Source organism: Crinia signifera, chromosome 1 (genome assembly GCF_055691185.1).
Source record: "Crinia signifera chromosome 1, ASM5569118v1, whole genome shotgun sequence".
Taxonomy (NCBI): Eukaryota; Metazoa; Chordata; class Amphibia; order Anura; family Myobatrachidae; genus Crinia; species Crinia signifera.
The window spans coordinates 58,602,352-58,618,954 of NC_139217.1; the positions used below are offsets into that span (position 1 = coordinate 58,602,352).

Below are 16,603 nucleotides of genomic sequence, written 5' to 3' on the forward strand. Positions count from 1 at the left end.
TAATCTCCCAGGAGTACAGATCCATTACATAGGAGCACTCTAAAACACACCAGGGGACCGATCATCCATTAACCCAACATACACAATGTTTATGAGCTGATTGCACTGGAACACAAAAGATTAGTAGACTCAGTTTCCACTGAAATCTAGGATCGCTGCACACAGATTGCTGCGGTCTTACTCCCATTCTAAACCACCATTAACCCTGCACAACAGCATCTAGAGCAAATACATCTTTTCCAAGGTGGAACAGATATACATTATTCCCCAGCGCATAAAAGGTTAATGCTTGCAGGGAAGGTGGCAAGGAGGAATATTAGCTTGATCAAGTTTCACAACATTATTTATCCAAGGAAAGATCGGTCCTTTCCTGTGTTCCTCTAACCTTTCCAACGCCCACGTACAGCATTATACAGTACAGAGACATTTAAACACTATTCCTCAAATGAATCACCGGGGGTACACTGCATTGCTTTGCCGAGTCTCCAAAGCATTTCAGCTTGTGCAGTCGTGACAGATTAATATCAAGGCAGGTGGTACAGCCTGACACATGCCACAGCTAGTTACATAGGAATCAGGGTAGATTGCTAAACATACATTGCATTTCTGTACCATGCCGGAGATTACAGGCACATACCTATATTGCATACCAATAATGTTTAATCAGACTGTAAACCGAAATTGCATACCAATAATGTTTAATCAGACTGTAAACAGAAAAAGAGATTTAAAAAACCACACACACACACACACACACACACACACACTTGTTGGAAACCTATTGCCAGAGTTAATTTTTAGGACAGTAAAAGGGGGGTTTACTGTGATTTTTTTACTTTGGGCAATCCAATTAGAGAACATTTTTAGCAAAAGACAGACAGGTGTCGTGGACAAACAGCCTTTGGGGTTTATTGAATTAGCCTTGGGGGATGAAATAGCCTGTGGTAAATTACATGGGGTAACCGAATTCCCCCCCACAGCCATTTTGAGCTACCCACAAAGAGACATTTTCAGTGCATCCACAATATATTGTTTGATAATAATATACTCTTTAAAATCCAATAACTAGGTTTAATCCAATCCTCCACTTCTTAAGGTGCCCATACACGGTACAATATCCTCTGTGCGTTCTGAACTAGATTGCATGGGATGCGATCGGGACCTAGTTCAAACAGCATGGGATGCACAGACTTTATGTGCTGTGCAATGGGATGCTGCGGCAGCGCGCATCGCACAGCACCACTGTACTGTGTATATGCACCTTTATAGTGCTGCATCAGTGCAGAAATGCCTTGCGGACCATGGCCCCGCCCACAGACCTCCCACACATGGGTCATCAGCTCACAAAGACTGCACCAGGCTCCTCCCATGCATATGCCAGCAGCACACAACCTAAACACAGGCAGCCCCTCCCCGACGACTGACCACTTAATACAAACAGGTTATGGATTACTAGGCAACCTATATTTTGCTGTTGCGTACAAACTGGGCCTCTATACCAGTCCATATAAAAGACGACTGGATGTTAGCGGATGGTAAGCTTGTGCACAAGCTATAAACAATGTACAGAGACAAATGTAACAGACTGAAATACTACACAACCCATGTGTTTTAATGTCACATTCAGCCAAAACAGCCTATTCTTATGTGTAACAACTTACGTGTCTCGTCCTTCTCCAACCACTGAAACTCTCTTGCTGTCTTCTGTCCAAGCGATGTCTTTAACCTTCCCTGCAAACGGCTGATACTCATACTTCAGCAGGTGCTCCTTCTGCGTGGTGTCCCAGATCCTCACCTTCCCGGTGATATCTAGCAAACATTACGGGTTACTACAAACAGCAGACATTTGTCGAAAGTAAAATCAACTTATATGATGTTCATAAATTTCTTCTTCCAGAAGCCCAACAGAGGTTTGATTTCTTTTGGCAGAAACATTGGCAGTCACCGTAGGTCCACACTGCCGGGATTACTCAAAACGGAGCCTCGCAGAGATTAAGTAGCTTCAAAAATAAAATGTATTACTGTGATTGCACATACTTTTATGACCCGCAACAAGCAGCAGGGGAAGGATCTAGAGCAGACTAAACTCTTGTTTCGTGGTATTTGAATTGTTACACCACAATACGTTAGGGGGAGACAGACAGCATCTCTCTAATCAGAAGCGCTGGGCAGGTATTTTATTTCTATAAGCCAGGAACCTTCGGCCCTCCAGCTGTTGTTGAACTACACATCCCAGCATGCCTCGCTACAGTTTTGCTATTTTGGCCATACTAATACTGTTAATGCTTGTGTCGACCGTCCGACCCGGTCAGCCTATTTATTTCATGTGTCGAACTAATGTATCTCGACCTTCATAGTGTCAACCTAATAACCGTATCCCCTCCCTGCAGTCTGTATCTGATACTATAAAGTATATTTATGCAACGTGAAAGTAACCTACCTCCAGATGCAATGTAATATCCACTGGGAGCGTATTTGGCAACAACCACCTGGTGAGTATGCTCTGTGTAGACGTCAGCGATGGCTGGGTTCTGCAATGAGACCACAAGGGAATCAGGCACCCACAATCCAACACATTAGGTAATGTAGCTAGGCAACGCCAGGTGCGCTGATCAGTACGGATCGGTTAGCCGTGCATGAGAATAAGACTGATGAATCAGAACACACGGCAAAGCTAAAATGAAACAATACTCATAATGAATTCCCCATTTCCATATGTACTTTCCTTTTTTTTTTTTTTTTCCTAGAACGTTACATAAAAGATAAGAATGTTATATTCAGTTGCCATGTGATACCCAGCTGTGCAGAGGCCTAAAATATATGTAAGATCTGCCAAAACCGAGCACAGAAAAATCATTGTGCACATAACAGCAGTGCGCCAGATCTATAGACAGATCTGAGACAGAACCGAACATGGGGATTTATCTGCTAAAAGGTTCTAAAAAAAAAAAAAAAAAAAAAGAGATCTTGCTAATTGAAACCAATCGGATGTTTGATTGGATGAATTGTAGAAACAAACATCACTTTGCAACACATTAACAATGTGCTTCACACTGTATATATATATATGTAAGAACCAGAGGATTTAAAATCAGTAGCTACAGATGTAGTCATTTTATGGCTCCTGTAACTGACAACATCGGGAGCGGCCCTGACTCACCTCTGTTACACACAACCCACAGGCAGTAAAATCAAGCAGAACTCCAGCACTATAGATCAATCGATGATTTGTAACCTCAGTGACCATTGCCGGTGAGCCCTGAGCACTCGTGTTCCTACTTGTCAGCGTTCCAATCCATCCTTTCCTAGACATCCCCACAAGCCGCTCATGTGCTGGTTAGGGAAAGTAGCTAGCAAATTCCTTACTATTCTAACCACAAGACATTCCCCTTCACCACCGCCTACAGCAGTAATATTGCAATTATTTGTATTTATCCAAGACATACAAGTAAGCATAACAAAATTAGTGAAACGGTGAACATTCGGGTTTATTACTCATGATGGCTTTATTTTATTAAAAAGACACAGAACTTCCCTAAAAAAAGGTTTTTTTTTTTTTTTAAAGGGACTAAATATTCTGTGTATATAAATTCCCTGGCAGATTTGACATGCAGGATCCAGACATTGGGGCAGATGTATTAAGCTTGAACAAGAGATAAATGCAAGGGTGATAAGGAGAGATAAACGTCCAGCCAATCACCTGCTAACTGCCATGTTACAGGCTGTGTTTGAAAAAAGTCAGTAAGGAGGTGATTGGCTGGACGTTTATCTCTCCCGATCACCCTTGCATTAATCTCTTGTTAAGGCTTAATACATCTGCCCCTTTTATATCTATAGGCAATAGAGCGACATGAGTTTTTTCCTGATTTTTTTTATTTAACTTTTTCATAATTTATGACCCACATGCAGGATTATTGGGAAGCTCGGCGTGTGAATCAGTACAAGAATAAGGAGTCCACGTGAAGGCAAAAATTGACATGCTAAAATCTCATGTCAACCAGCGATCCCATGATCTACACAGACTTATTGCATGACATGGATTATTTACATTTGCCTTGTGGCTGTTTTTTTTCTTACAAGAGCAACCAAGATAATTGCAGACTAGACCTTTGACCCTACAAGAGCTGTACACTGACATTCAACATTACATTTGCATTCATTTAACATTAGGGGGGAGGACTATAAATACAAATGTCTGAATAGATGCCTTCAATGAATTAGTTAATTCACATTAATGTACAACATCCTGCATCCTTCATTGCTATGTGTAGTCAGTGACTAAAGGCCCCCATACACTAGGGCGACATACACGGGGGAGCTTGATTAGATTGGCACTTGATGTGCCATTTTTTACATGTGATAAATCGTCTCGATTTATCACATGTAAAAAACCCGGGGAGCAGGGGGGGGGGGGGGGGGGGGGGCTACAGAGGTGGGAGCTGGTGGGAGCAGGGGGGCTGGGGACGCTGCGGGGGACAGGCAGCGGCTGTGCGGCGAGGCGGTAGAGGGAGCAGGGGGGCTGGGGACGCTGCGGGGGACACGTCTGTGTCCTCCGCTGCTGGGGACGCTGCGGGGGACAGCGTCTGTGCGGCGAGGCGGTAGAGGGAGCAGGGGGGGTTGGGGACGCTGCGGGGGACACAGGCGGCATAGAGCCGGCGGGAGCTGTCAGTGCTAGAAAAAAAAGCCTATACAATGAATGGGCAGCCTGTGATTGGCTGAGCGCTCTCTCAGCCAATTGCTGACTGGCTGAGAGAGCGCTCAGCCAATCACAGGCCGCCCATGCATTGTATGGGCTTTTTTTTTTTTTTTTTTTTATTCAATACTGACAGCTCCCGCCGGCTCCCCCTGCCCGGCTCTATGCCGCCTGTGTCCCCCTCAGCGTCCCCACCCCCCCCTGCTCCCTCTACTGCCTCGCCGCCCCACTAGGTCCCAAGGGACATCAAAACTAGCCGATTTTGGTCCGATTTCGGCCAGATCCGACTGATCTGGCTGAAATCTGACCAAAATCGGCTAGTGTATGGGGGCCTTAAGGCCCTTATTCAGATCTGATCGCAGTACAAATTTGTTCTCAAAATAGGCAAAACCATATGCACTGCAGGTGGGGCAGATGTAACAAGTGCAGAGAGAGTTAAATTTGGGTGGGGTGTGTTGAAACTGAAGTCTAAAATGCAGTGTAAAAATAATGCAACCAGTATTTACCCTGCACAGAAACAAAATAACGCAAACAAATCTAACTCTCTTTGCACATGTTACATCTGCCCCACCTGCAGTGCACATGGTTTTGCCCATTTTAAGAACAAATGTGTACTGCGATCAGATCTGAATAAGGGCCTAAATACAGGAACACTTAAACACACTAGAAGCGCAAACTGTTCTGCTTCACTTGAGTTAGTCTGCATCACATTAGTTAAAAAAAAAAATGCAAAACAGGGCTCAGCATTCGGGACAGAGAACAAGTCTATGTTTAGTGGATGACAGCGCGACATACAGATCCAGTGATGCCGTACCTCTATATTCCGGATGATCACACATTTCCCATTGGTGTACAGGAAGTTGTTGCCCTTTGGGTCTCCTCCAAGGACCTTCGCCACTCCTCTTTCCATCTGAGGAAGGCAGGCAAAGACATTTTCTAAAGCAAAAGAGGGTGGAAAAACCCACGTAAGTCACACACACCAGCCTATTATGTGCATTACTGAAGTTATGCTGTAAAATACATTTACATTAATGAGTAGAGACGTGGACACTCCTACCAATTACAGACCATGCCGCCACAAGTGGATGTATAACATTGCCACCAGCAGGACCTATATCTGGTCTTCCCAGTACGCAACTTGCCTGAGCTGAATAAACTACTGTATGTAAAGGAATCACACACAGTAGGCACATTTATCCGCTGAACCAATAGCAGCAAAAGGGCAGATAACCAGTGTCTGAAGCCCCCTTATAGAGCTACATATGGAGAGAAACCAATGCATGGATGTTTCTAGAATTGCAGTTACATTGGTTGCCGCAGTGCAAAACAACATGCATGCTTCTCAGGAGCAAGGTATTCATACAGTTATAAATATGGGGGTGTGGGGAGTTCACACCCTAATTCAAAATATATATCTTATTTTTATACAACAGCATGCAGCTCCAGGGCCGGATTGTGTGGGTATAATTTCCGCAGTAGTTCCGGTAACAAATCTCTGACTCATACAAGTGCATGTGATAACATCCAGGGAAAGGGAGCAACCTAATCACCGGCTCCAGGACCTGACTGCCAACACCCATCCATCCTGGAAGCCTGGAGGCTCTTTCTGCTGATCTATCAGTCTGACATAGCAAAAAGGAGAGAGAGGGACAAGGACTAGAATTGCTCCATTGGGTGCCTCCACTGCAGTCAGACAGTGTCAACCATGTTGTCATGCACACCCCATATAGAGGTGCATAGGAAAAGGGGAAGAGATGGCCTACTGTAAGCAGTATACGCACAAGGGGACCTGAAATGAATGGTCTCAAAGACTCATTGAGCATAACTGTGAATATGGGGCAGATTTATTAAGCTTGGAGAAGAGATAAACTGGAGATAAAGCGGAGAAAAGGTAAAAGGAGATAAAGCACCAGCCAATCAGCTGTGTTTGAAAAAGACAGTTGGGAGCTGATTGGCTGGTGCTTTATCTCCTTTTACCTTTTCTCCGCTTTATCTCCAGTTTATCTCTTCTCCAAGCTTAATAAATCTGCCCCTAAATGAGTAGTTATGGGCCTTGCATACACAGTGTTCACTGTATACATACATTGTGCCATCTACAATCAAAGTGGATAGAGCTATAGCTGGGCTTTAAACACACACACACATATATATATATATATATATATATATATATATATATATATATACATATATATATATATATACATATATATATATATATACATATATATATATATATACATATATATATATATATATATATATATATATATATATACACATACACACACACACACACACACACACACACACAGAGGCCATAGACCTCCACTATGTGGCACAGGGCAGTGTGAGACTCAGCTGCTGCAGCACTGACTCAAGCTAAGGAGGGAGGGAGCAGCTGCAACAGGCTGAGGGAATGGAGGAGAAACTAAATGAGAAGTAATGCTGTACGTGCAGAGCTGTGCTGCAGCAGAGCAGGATAGGTCCCCCCCTGTGGAGCTGCCAAAGCACCCTACATCCATGATGCAATCCGTATTTACAGGCTACACGTCCATTATACATTCTACATTATACATTCTCTATATACATCCATGATACATTCCCTATATACAGTTTACACGTACATGGTGTATGCCATCTGCCCCGTGCTGCCCTCCCTGATGGATGCATGCCTGGCACATACATGGGCAGAGTCAGCACCAAACGAATGAATGAGCCGAGGCGGCAGGGAGGAGGGGGTGACAGCCCGGCCGGCCGGCCTGCCTGTGTGCCAGAGCTGCGGACACTTACTGATCTCGTACGGCATCTTCTCCCCGGTGTGTGTACGCAGGGCCCGGCGGTGCGATCACTGCTCTCAGCCTCCTGTCTCCCGGCTCCTGATGCTGCAGCCGCCCAGCGATTCAAACCCGGAAGCCGAGGACTAGCTGACACCGCGGCGATGTCTCCCTGTGGCTGTGACCATATATGGCCATCAGTGAGCGCTCCTGCTCCACCAGCAGCAGCAGCGCCGTGCCCGCTCCCTCCCCGCACGACCGCCTCCGGCAAGCACAGGCTCCGCCCCAAGTCCGCCCTGACGCGTGACATCAACGAGGCGCCCGCCGCCATCTTTACTCTGGGCTAGGCTTATTAAGGATAATGTCATTGCTGCTCTTCTGTTCTTCAGTGACCAACAGGACCTTTACACTGACACGATGGACCGGACAGTTTAACGGCAATTGTTAAGATATAAGTGGTACCTAAGCAAATGGCGGGTAATTGTTGTTTTCCCCACTTTAAAGATGGCCGCCCGGAAGTCACGCTCATCTCATGGAAGGCGCTGTGGGCGGTCTGAGACTAGCGCCCTCGCCCTCTCTCTGGGTTAGGCGGGCGGGGTGTATGGTGTGTTTTGAGGGGAGGGCGCCACAGGGCAGTATTTTTGGGTAACGCCTCATGTCAGAGTGTCACAGTCACTGAGATGAGGGGCTGGAGCGGTGTGACGTTGCTGTGAGCTCAGAGTTAAATGTGGCCGGTCATTGATGTTATAGGTGTCTCATAATATTACCTAGTTATCTGCTAAAAGGGAACCAAACTTGGTGATGCTACAGCCTAGCATTATATCCATATTTGGTCAGATTTGCAGAGTTCCTATTTATGGGCCATGGGCCTGATTCAGGGTTGATCCCTGTTGTGCACATTCGCAATCCATTCGATAAATGAATTCCTGCGCATGCTTATAGATTGTATCGTGCATGTGCGAGTCCAAATAGCGACCAAATTAGAGAACAGATTTAATCACAATCCTGTCATAAATTTGAGTTCAGTATGACCTACAACCAGTCAATATCCCGACATCATTATACCAACAATGGAATTCCAACCGCCGGTATGCCGCCAGGGAGGGGAGGGCAAAACAAACCCTTGCGGGCTCACGTTCGCCACGCTACAAGTTCTATTTTCCATCAATGGAATAGCGCCTGTTGTTCGGGATCCGAATCGGGCAGTTGTATAGTCTGTATTTTGGCGTCAGGATCCTAACAGGCAACACTTCATCCGACACCCATTTGACAGGAATACGTCATTTGGGGCTGGTAACCGGACATTTTTTGGGAGTGACAGAAAAATACAGGCATGCCCAGGCATTTTCAGGGATGGTGTGTGACATCAGCTCTGGCCTCGATCAGCCTGTTTCTGTCACAGCATAGTGGAAGGGTCAGACTTACATTGGGATAGACTGGGAAAACCATTTCATGGTGAGTGAATTGAGAATGGATTTGCAGTAAATAGTGAGCGTTTCGCAATTCTCTCGCAGATTTGCACAGGGCGGGTTTTCTTTCTGTTTGGGCAGTGGCTATCTACGCGCAGGCATTTGCAAATAAGTGGTCAGGTCTGAATCAGGCCCCTAATTCAGGACCGTTTGCAATTTTCCAATAATCGTAGACTGCAATTTTTGGAGACCTGTGTACATGCGCCAGTGTGTGAACGCAAACTGAGCACCTTGTGTTCACAGTTTAAGTTCCGTTGGGGTTGGGGACAGTGGGACCAAGCGTTTTCTTTGAGCAACCCGGAAATGCAGGCATGTATGGGCCACTTCGGGAGAGGGCCGTGGTGTCTTCACACGCAGCCGCTTCTACTAGGGATGGCCATCGGTGCAGCCGCCATTGATGGCAATATAGCAACAAGCCATTATTAGTAACAAACTAGGTGATGGATGACCATTGATAGGTTTACCTATCGGTGGTCATACATTTTGACTGACTGGCCTGTGGGCCAATCAGAATGTGGGGGTGGGGCTTCAGGGTTGTCAGATGGCAAAGCTATGCTGCCTGTCCTGGCACCTTGAAAAAAAAAAATACATCAGTTTTGCTGTGCCATTGGTGGAGGGAAACCATCTGGTTCTCCCTCATTGATGGCAAAAGTATTCAACATCGACCATAAACCATCAATAATTTAGAATAATTGATGGTCGATGGCCATCCCTAGCTGCAACCCTAAACATGTCCAGGCTGCAAAGACAAGGCGAAGCTGATGATGTGCAAGCGTTCGCTGTGTAGCAAAGCACTTGCCCTTTAGTGATATGCCCTCAAAATTTAGCAAAACTGCAACTGAGTCTGAATCAGGCCCTATGGAAGTTTAAGATCTTCTTATTGCTTGTATTAAAAAGCACTGTATAAAAATAACTCTCTCTCTCTCTCTACATGTATGTATAGATAGATAGATAGATAACGAGAATAGAGAGTGCTAATGTATTTTACCATCTTCCATTATCCCTGCCACCTAGCATTTTGCTAGGTGGCAGGGCTGGATGTGGCTGATGAATATTTTGAAATGACTGGTCAGACACTGATTGGCTGAGAAAATTCTCTCAGCCAATCTACATCCGGCCAGTCATTTCAAAATATTCAGTAGCCGCCGCCGTTGCTTGGATGGACCCCGCTGCCCGCAACTATGAGCTGCCCACCCCCCACCACTAGGAGCTGCCCACCGCACGGGGAGTGAGGTCCCAGGTCAGGTGGCCTGACGGCCAGCAGGTCTGACCACTAGCTTGGGTCAGATGCACACTAGACATCAAACTGAGCCGATTTCGGCTGATTTCATGGCACGATTCATCGGAATGATTTGAATTCCCCCTTTAATTGCTAAAATGTAAAATATAACAATACCTATTTTGGTACTTGTTTCCTAGAACGGCCACAATCGTGAGGGATCGTGGCTCTTAATTAAGGGACACGATCCTCCCGATGTGGCCGATTTTTTACTAATTTTTCACTTTGATTGACAGAAATCGGGTCAATCGGTCGGTCGCGACCAATTAAAATCGGCCGCGATGCGACCGACCGATTGACCCGATTTTTCCATAGACTTCAATGTTAAAAAATCTTTTAACATTGAAATCGGTCGGTCTTGTGCCATTATAATGGCACAAGATGAGATGGACTTGATTAAGTCCATCTCACATAGGGAAAAATGATAAAAAAGGTGAAATGGGTCAATAGGACCCATTTCACATTTTTTATGTGCCCGCCATGACCCCACGATAGACGTGAACCCGAAGCGTGGCGAGCGCAGCGAGCCCGCGAGGGGCGGCGGTACGCGTCCTCCGACCTTTTCATTCCCCTACTATCCACTAGGGCGTGGAGTGAGAATATAATAGTGTGGCGAGCGCAGCGAGCCACCGAGCCCGAAGCGTGGCGAGCGCAGCGAGCCCCGCGAGGGGACGCGTATACCTGTGAAGTTATACGCGTCCCATCGCGGGGCTCGCTGCGCTCGCCACGCTTCGGGCTCGGTGGCTCGCTGCGCTCGCCACACTATTATATTCTCACTCCACGCCCTAGTGGATAGTAGGGGAATGAAAAGGTCGGAGGACGCGTACCGCCGCCCCTCGCGGGCTCGCTGCGCTCGCCACGCTTCGGGTTCACGTCTATCGTGGGGTCTAGCCCACTTACTAACATTTGGGGGGGCAATTCCAAAAAATCGGGTGAAAAAAAATAAAAAATCGGGTGAAAAATCGGTCGATCGCATCGCATGCGACCAAATCGCATGCGATGCGACCGACCGATTTTTTATCTTCCGACCACAACGATCTAAATCGTTGTGGCCGTTCTAGGAAACAAGTACCCCTATTTTAATTTTCAACACATAAAGTGTTAAATATACTAAAAATATTGTTTCAACTCCCGAGCAAACGATATAGCACATACACACTGAACGATAATGTTAACAATATCATTCAGTAACGTCACTTGACCCTCTGCCGAACATGCAGTTGTTAATGATATAGTCAGATTTGCATGTTCAGGTGACAGCGGGGATCGTAAACGACCATTTGGTTCATGCATTGTTATCAATATAGTGCATTCACACTAGATGAAATGCGCACACTCACCACCACGCTCGTGCATTGAAGTTGCAGCTCATTCAAAAGCATTAACTGGCGCATGGCGCAGCATGCCATGGGTGTGACTTGCTGCACCAAAGGGCACTAGCGGCATTATCACAGCGCTGGTGAGTGCGGCTATATCTTTATATCATTAACAATACCGTTATCATGCATATCGTTAACGATTTATCGTGTATACTTACTTTTAGGGATGGCCATCAATTATTCAAAATCATCGATGGTTTATGGTCGATGTCGAATACTTTTGCAATCAGTGGGGGAGAATCATATGGTTTCCCTCCACAGCAAAACCAATGTTTTGCTTTTTTTCCCCCAAAGTGCCAGGACACTGAGCATAGCTCCGCCACCCGGCACCCACAAAGCCCAGCCCACATGTTTTGATTGGCCCACAGGCCAATCAGTGAAACACAATGGATGACCATCATATTTAACCATATGTAAAACTATTGATGGTCATTCATTGCATAATTTTACAGTATCGATGGCCGGTTGCACTTTTGCCATCGATGGCAAAGGCAACAATGACCATCCCTACTTACTTCTAGGAAGAGGATAAAATATGATGCATACAGTTTACCAATAAAATAAAAACAGGAATGATCTTGTAATAGTTAAATAGTTAAATAGTTAAATTCTGAAAACTCTCCGTAGACTATAAGAGACTGTAATTGCATGTTATTATACAATAACTGGTAGTTTACAGTCTTCGTGTAATGTCATACCTTGCCTGTTTCTCATCTTGCATTCTAACCTATTCCATTTTGTCTGTTATGTTAAAAATAGTTTTTTTATATCATCCATACAAATATCACTTTCAAGTACAGCATGGAAAATAAAATAAGCGGGGGGGGGGGGGTGTTAGTCTAAACATAGACATGCTGGGTGAGATTTAATAGGATGAGATATTCAGAAAGTGAGAGATTGAGAGATTTTGGAAGAAATCTCCAGTTTTTTTAAAGCGGCAATCATTTACACTGCGAAATCAAACTGGTTTTGCAGTGTAAATGATTGCTGCTTTAAAAAAAACTGGAGATTTCTTCCCAAATCTCTCACTTTCTGAATATCTCATCCTATTAAATCTCACCCGCTGTATAACAAATTCATGCTAGGGTCCATCACCACTGACTTCATAGTATACAGGAAAATAATACATTAGCTTGCTTTACATCACAGGCATCCAAACATAAAGAAAACGACTTTGCTAGCTACAAAATATTTTCTCACAGTGGTCTTGAAGCCATTAGTATAATAACCAGTAAAACTAATAAATATCTTGAAACAAACAAATTTTTTGTAATTTTTGGACCTCGGTTTTAAACCTGTCATAAGATGTGAACAATGGAAGTGTTATTTCCACACATCTGTGCCCCATATTAATAATATAGTAGTGCCTACCATTCATACCATGCCTCAAAACAATGCCCACGATTCATTATATGCCAGACAGCAGTTCCACTCATTCATATGCCAGATAGCAGTGGCCCCAATTCATATGCCAGATAGCAGTGGCCCCAATTCATATGCCACATAGCAGTGCCTCCAATTCATTTGGCACATAGCAGTGGCCCCAATTCATACGCTACAAAGAAGTGGCCCCAGTATATAATATTTCACACATACGTGCCCCAAATTCATAATATGCCACACAGCATTGCCCTTACTTCATAGTATGCCACACAGCAGTTCCTCCTACTCATATGCCACAAAAAAACAACAGTGCTCCAATTCATTATGCTAGAGAACAGTGTTCTCAGTTCATAAGATGCTAATTTGTTCCCCAAATTCTTAATATGCCACACAGTAATGCTTCCCATTCAAACTATGCCACAAAGCAGTTTCCCAATGAAATATGCAAAACAAATTTTTACCTCCCAACCATCCTGATCTCAGTGTGACAGATTATATTTTTGAAGATGATAAAAGTATTTTCCTTTATTTTTTCGATTTTTCTTCTAAAATCTTATTCTTATTGTTCCCTCTCATTGATCTGGGTCTTTCTTACCTTTTTGGTCCTCTCTTAATGTCCCCTTAAAAAAAACTTGTTTTTGGTTACCCACTTTCTCTTCCTCCCCCATATCTCCTTTCAGTAATATCTTTGTCTGGTCCATTGCCTTTATTCTCTGTTTCTCTGATTCTCTTTACCAGAGCTTATTTCCTTTCTCTACTTCTTTTCATGTCCATAATTGATTATTTATATTTTCAAGTCTTTCTTGCCAACAGTTAATAACAGGGTATAGGCTAGTGTGAATAATATTACATGTTCTATAATATTTTGGGGGGTATGCAATCCCGGATCACGACTGTCGCTCCATCCCAACAGCCGTGATCCTGGCCCGTTTTGCAGTTTGCCCGACAGCAAATCGACAGGCGGGATTCAATGTCTCGCCTGCCGAACGGCAAAAATGGGGCATGTCCGCATAAACGGCCGTGGATTGTCGAGATATGGCTGGGATCGAGACAATCCACGGCTGTTATCGGCGGAACGGGCCTGACAGTTTTTAAAGTCAGGCTCGTTCTGCCGTGATGTCTCTTCAATGCTGTTGGTAAAAACAACATTGAATAGGCACCCGCCGCTATCCCAATCCCCCCCCCCCCATCGGAAATAGCTGCAGAGGATTGCATACCCCCCTTTGTCCGTTATCAAATGATAAATTAATAAATAAAACAAATTGTATTTTGTAAAATATCAGATTATTTAGGCTTGCGGGGAAATGTAATAGGGTCTGAGTTTGCGGAGTTCCGGTAATTTGTCCATAATTACCCTGGTTGGATTTGCCTTTTTCACTGATTGATGCTTTACAAATATGGGCAATCTCGATCTAAAATCCAGACTGCCACAAACTCGAACCCTACTATAATTGGCCACCAATATTTTGAGTGATTTTCATAGCATGTGCTGTTTGGTTAGTTAATGTGAGGTTCAGTTCTAAATAAAGAAAACAACGTTATACTGTATTGTAAGATGGCTGTGGTTCTATGTGGCATCTGCAATTTGGTGAGTGAACCCTTTTTGAAGAAGATCACTGAGGAAATTGTCCATGAGATCTCTGGCCCTGAAGAGCTGATGTTGACTGTCTCTCAGGACTGGTCAACTAGGAGCTTAAAATTTGCATGCTTAATGTTATTTATAGGAAAACTTTAATTTCTTAAAAATCTAAGTTGAATTCAGATTTGATTGTAGCCAAATTCATATTTAAAACTTGCGGTTTTAGCGAGATCTTGCGCATGCCCAGAAAGCCAGCCGAGGGGGGGGGGGAGCCGCGAGTGCGCATGCGCGGGGCACCGGGGGAGCCGATAAGGAGAGCCGTTCACGCTGGGCATAACGGCTCTCCTTATAGGCTTTGGGGGGTTAATACATCTGCCTATAACGTGTGCCCGCTTCTCCACGTTATGCTGGGGAAGCGGGACTCGTTATTTAAAAAACGTTATAGACAAGATCCCACTATGTAATTAGCATGTTACCAAAATACTTATCTAAAGCTAGGTACACATTAGTCGATATATCTGCAGATCAATTGATCTGCAGATATATCCACAGATGGATCAGGCAGCCCGTTTTCCATACACACTGCCCGATCTTTTGTGATCAAAACCGGGCGAGCACGTTTGCATTTGCCCACCCAGTGAGCTGTCAATCACTGGAGCCTGACTGTACGAGGGGTCGACAGATCACCTGTACACACAGAATGATATCTTTAGATATATTGGCCAATGTGATCAATCTGGGAATGATACCATTCACAGATAAATCGATGGTGCACCCTGGCCGATGGTTTGTAGATATATATCAATCGAACAGCTGGTATATATCGGCCAGTGTGTTCGCACCTTTAGTTTTAAAAAGTGTGTTTTGAAAGTACTTGGGATAAGACAGTAGTTAGCTTCGGTAATATATTAGTCTGTCCTCTCTTTACTTACATCATATGAGAGTGGGCTGTGGAAAAAGCTTTTGAATTATGCTGTAAAATTTTAAAAATTGTCAGATCGTTTGGGGGCACATTTGAGTTATAAGCTGTCAGACTTTCCATGCCAGTCCCAGGCACAGTTTGTATAAAGTACAATGTATGTCACTACCTTCTGGCTTTACTCCTTTTTACTGTAAAGTGTAAACTGTTTTTGCAACATATATAGTAAGTTACTAAGGGCCTGATTCTAATTTGGAAGTAAAGCAATAAAAAAAAAGGAACTGAAGGACACCATGGGGCCCATTCAGACCACTTCGTAATGGGCCAAATTTGCCCCCGTCCCCGAGGAGAGAACGGCTTTTTTGAGTTTCACACTTGCTGGGCCGTTTGCTCCAGGAGGGGCGGTAATGGGACGGCCAGGTGGTAGCAGCCGGGTAATGCCCAGCATTTTATGAGCGCCCCCATAAAAATGATCTGCGTTCCCCTGTGCCTCCCGTACGTGGTGATGCCTGCTTGGGGTGGGTGGCTGTCGTCACATGACATCAGCACCCAACCCGAATTCGGAGGACAGCGTCTTAATAAACAGTCAGTCCAGGCTGACTTTTAATTACGAATGGCAGAAAATAAATTTGATGGTGAGCGAGAGAGAGAGAGAGCAGGACAGTTGGGAGGTATGGAGCTGATTGGCTTGTCGTTTATCACTCTCCAATTTATCACTTTTTGAAGCTTGATACTTTACATCTGGCCCATTATGTAAAACATTCCTTAAACATATGAAACATGCTTTGCTGGGACATACATTTCAGGACCTGTTCTTCCATTTTAAATAAATTATAATCTGTATTTAGCAATGTGCATCAAAATGGAGAAGCTGGTAATGCCATAAATCCTGCTATATTATATCTTACTGTATACTGACCTATAATGTTCAACTGTTGCATTACATGTGGTATACTATATATACTGTAGCTGTACTTGGATTTCTGTGCTGAGATTCTTTTTGCAGTATAAACATGCTGCTAGTGACAGAACAGGTCATACTTGCCTACTTTTGAAAACTGTTTTCAGGGAGCTTTTGGCCCTTATTCTGGTTCACTCGCAAAGGCAAATTCCTTCTCAAATAGA

The 16,603-nt window shown here is 44.4% G+C and overlaps 1 protein-coding gene across 1 annotated transcript in view; it reads right to left on the minus strand.

Annotated features, from left to right (window-relative positions):
* Nucleotides 1-7,721, minus strand: part of WDR1 (WD repeat domain 1) — a 34,063-nt gene extending 26,342 nt beyond the window's left edge. The window contains exons 1-4 of the mRNA XM_083157661.1: nt 7,487-7,721; nt 5,508-5,629; nt 2,441-2,531; nt 1,662-1,809 (exon numbers count right to left, since the gene is read on the minus strand). Of these exons, the coding sequence (XP_083013787.1) occupies nt 1,662-1,809; nt 2,441-2,531; nt 5,508-5,629; nt 7,487-7,502 (377 nt within the window). The 5' untranslated portion in view covers nt 7,503-7,721. The remainder of the gene's footprint in view (nt 1-1,661; nt 1,810-2,440; nt 2,532-5,507; nt 5,630-7,486) is intronic.
* Nucleotides 7,722-16,603: the final 8,882 nt, after the last annotated feature.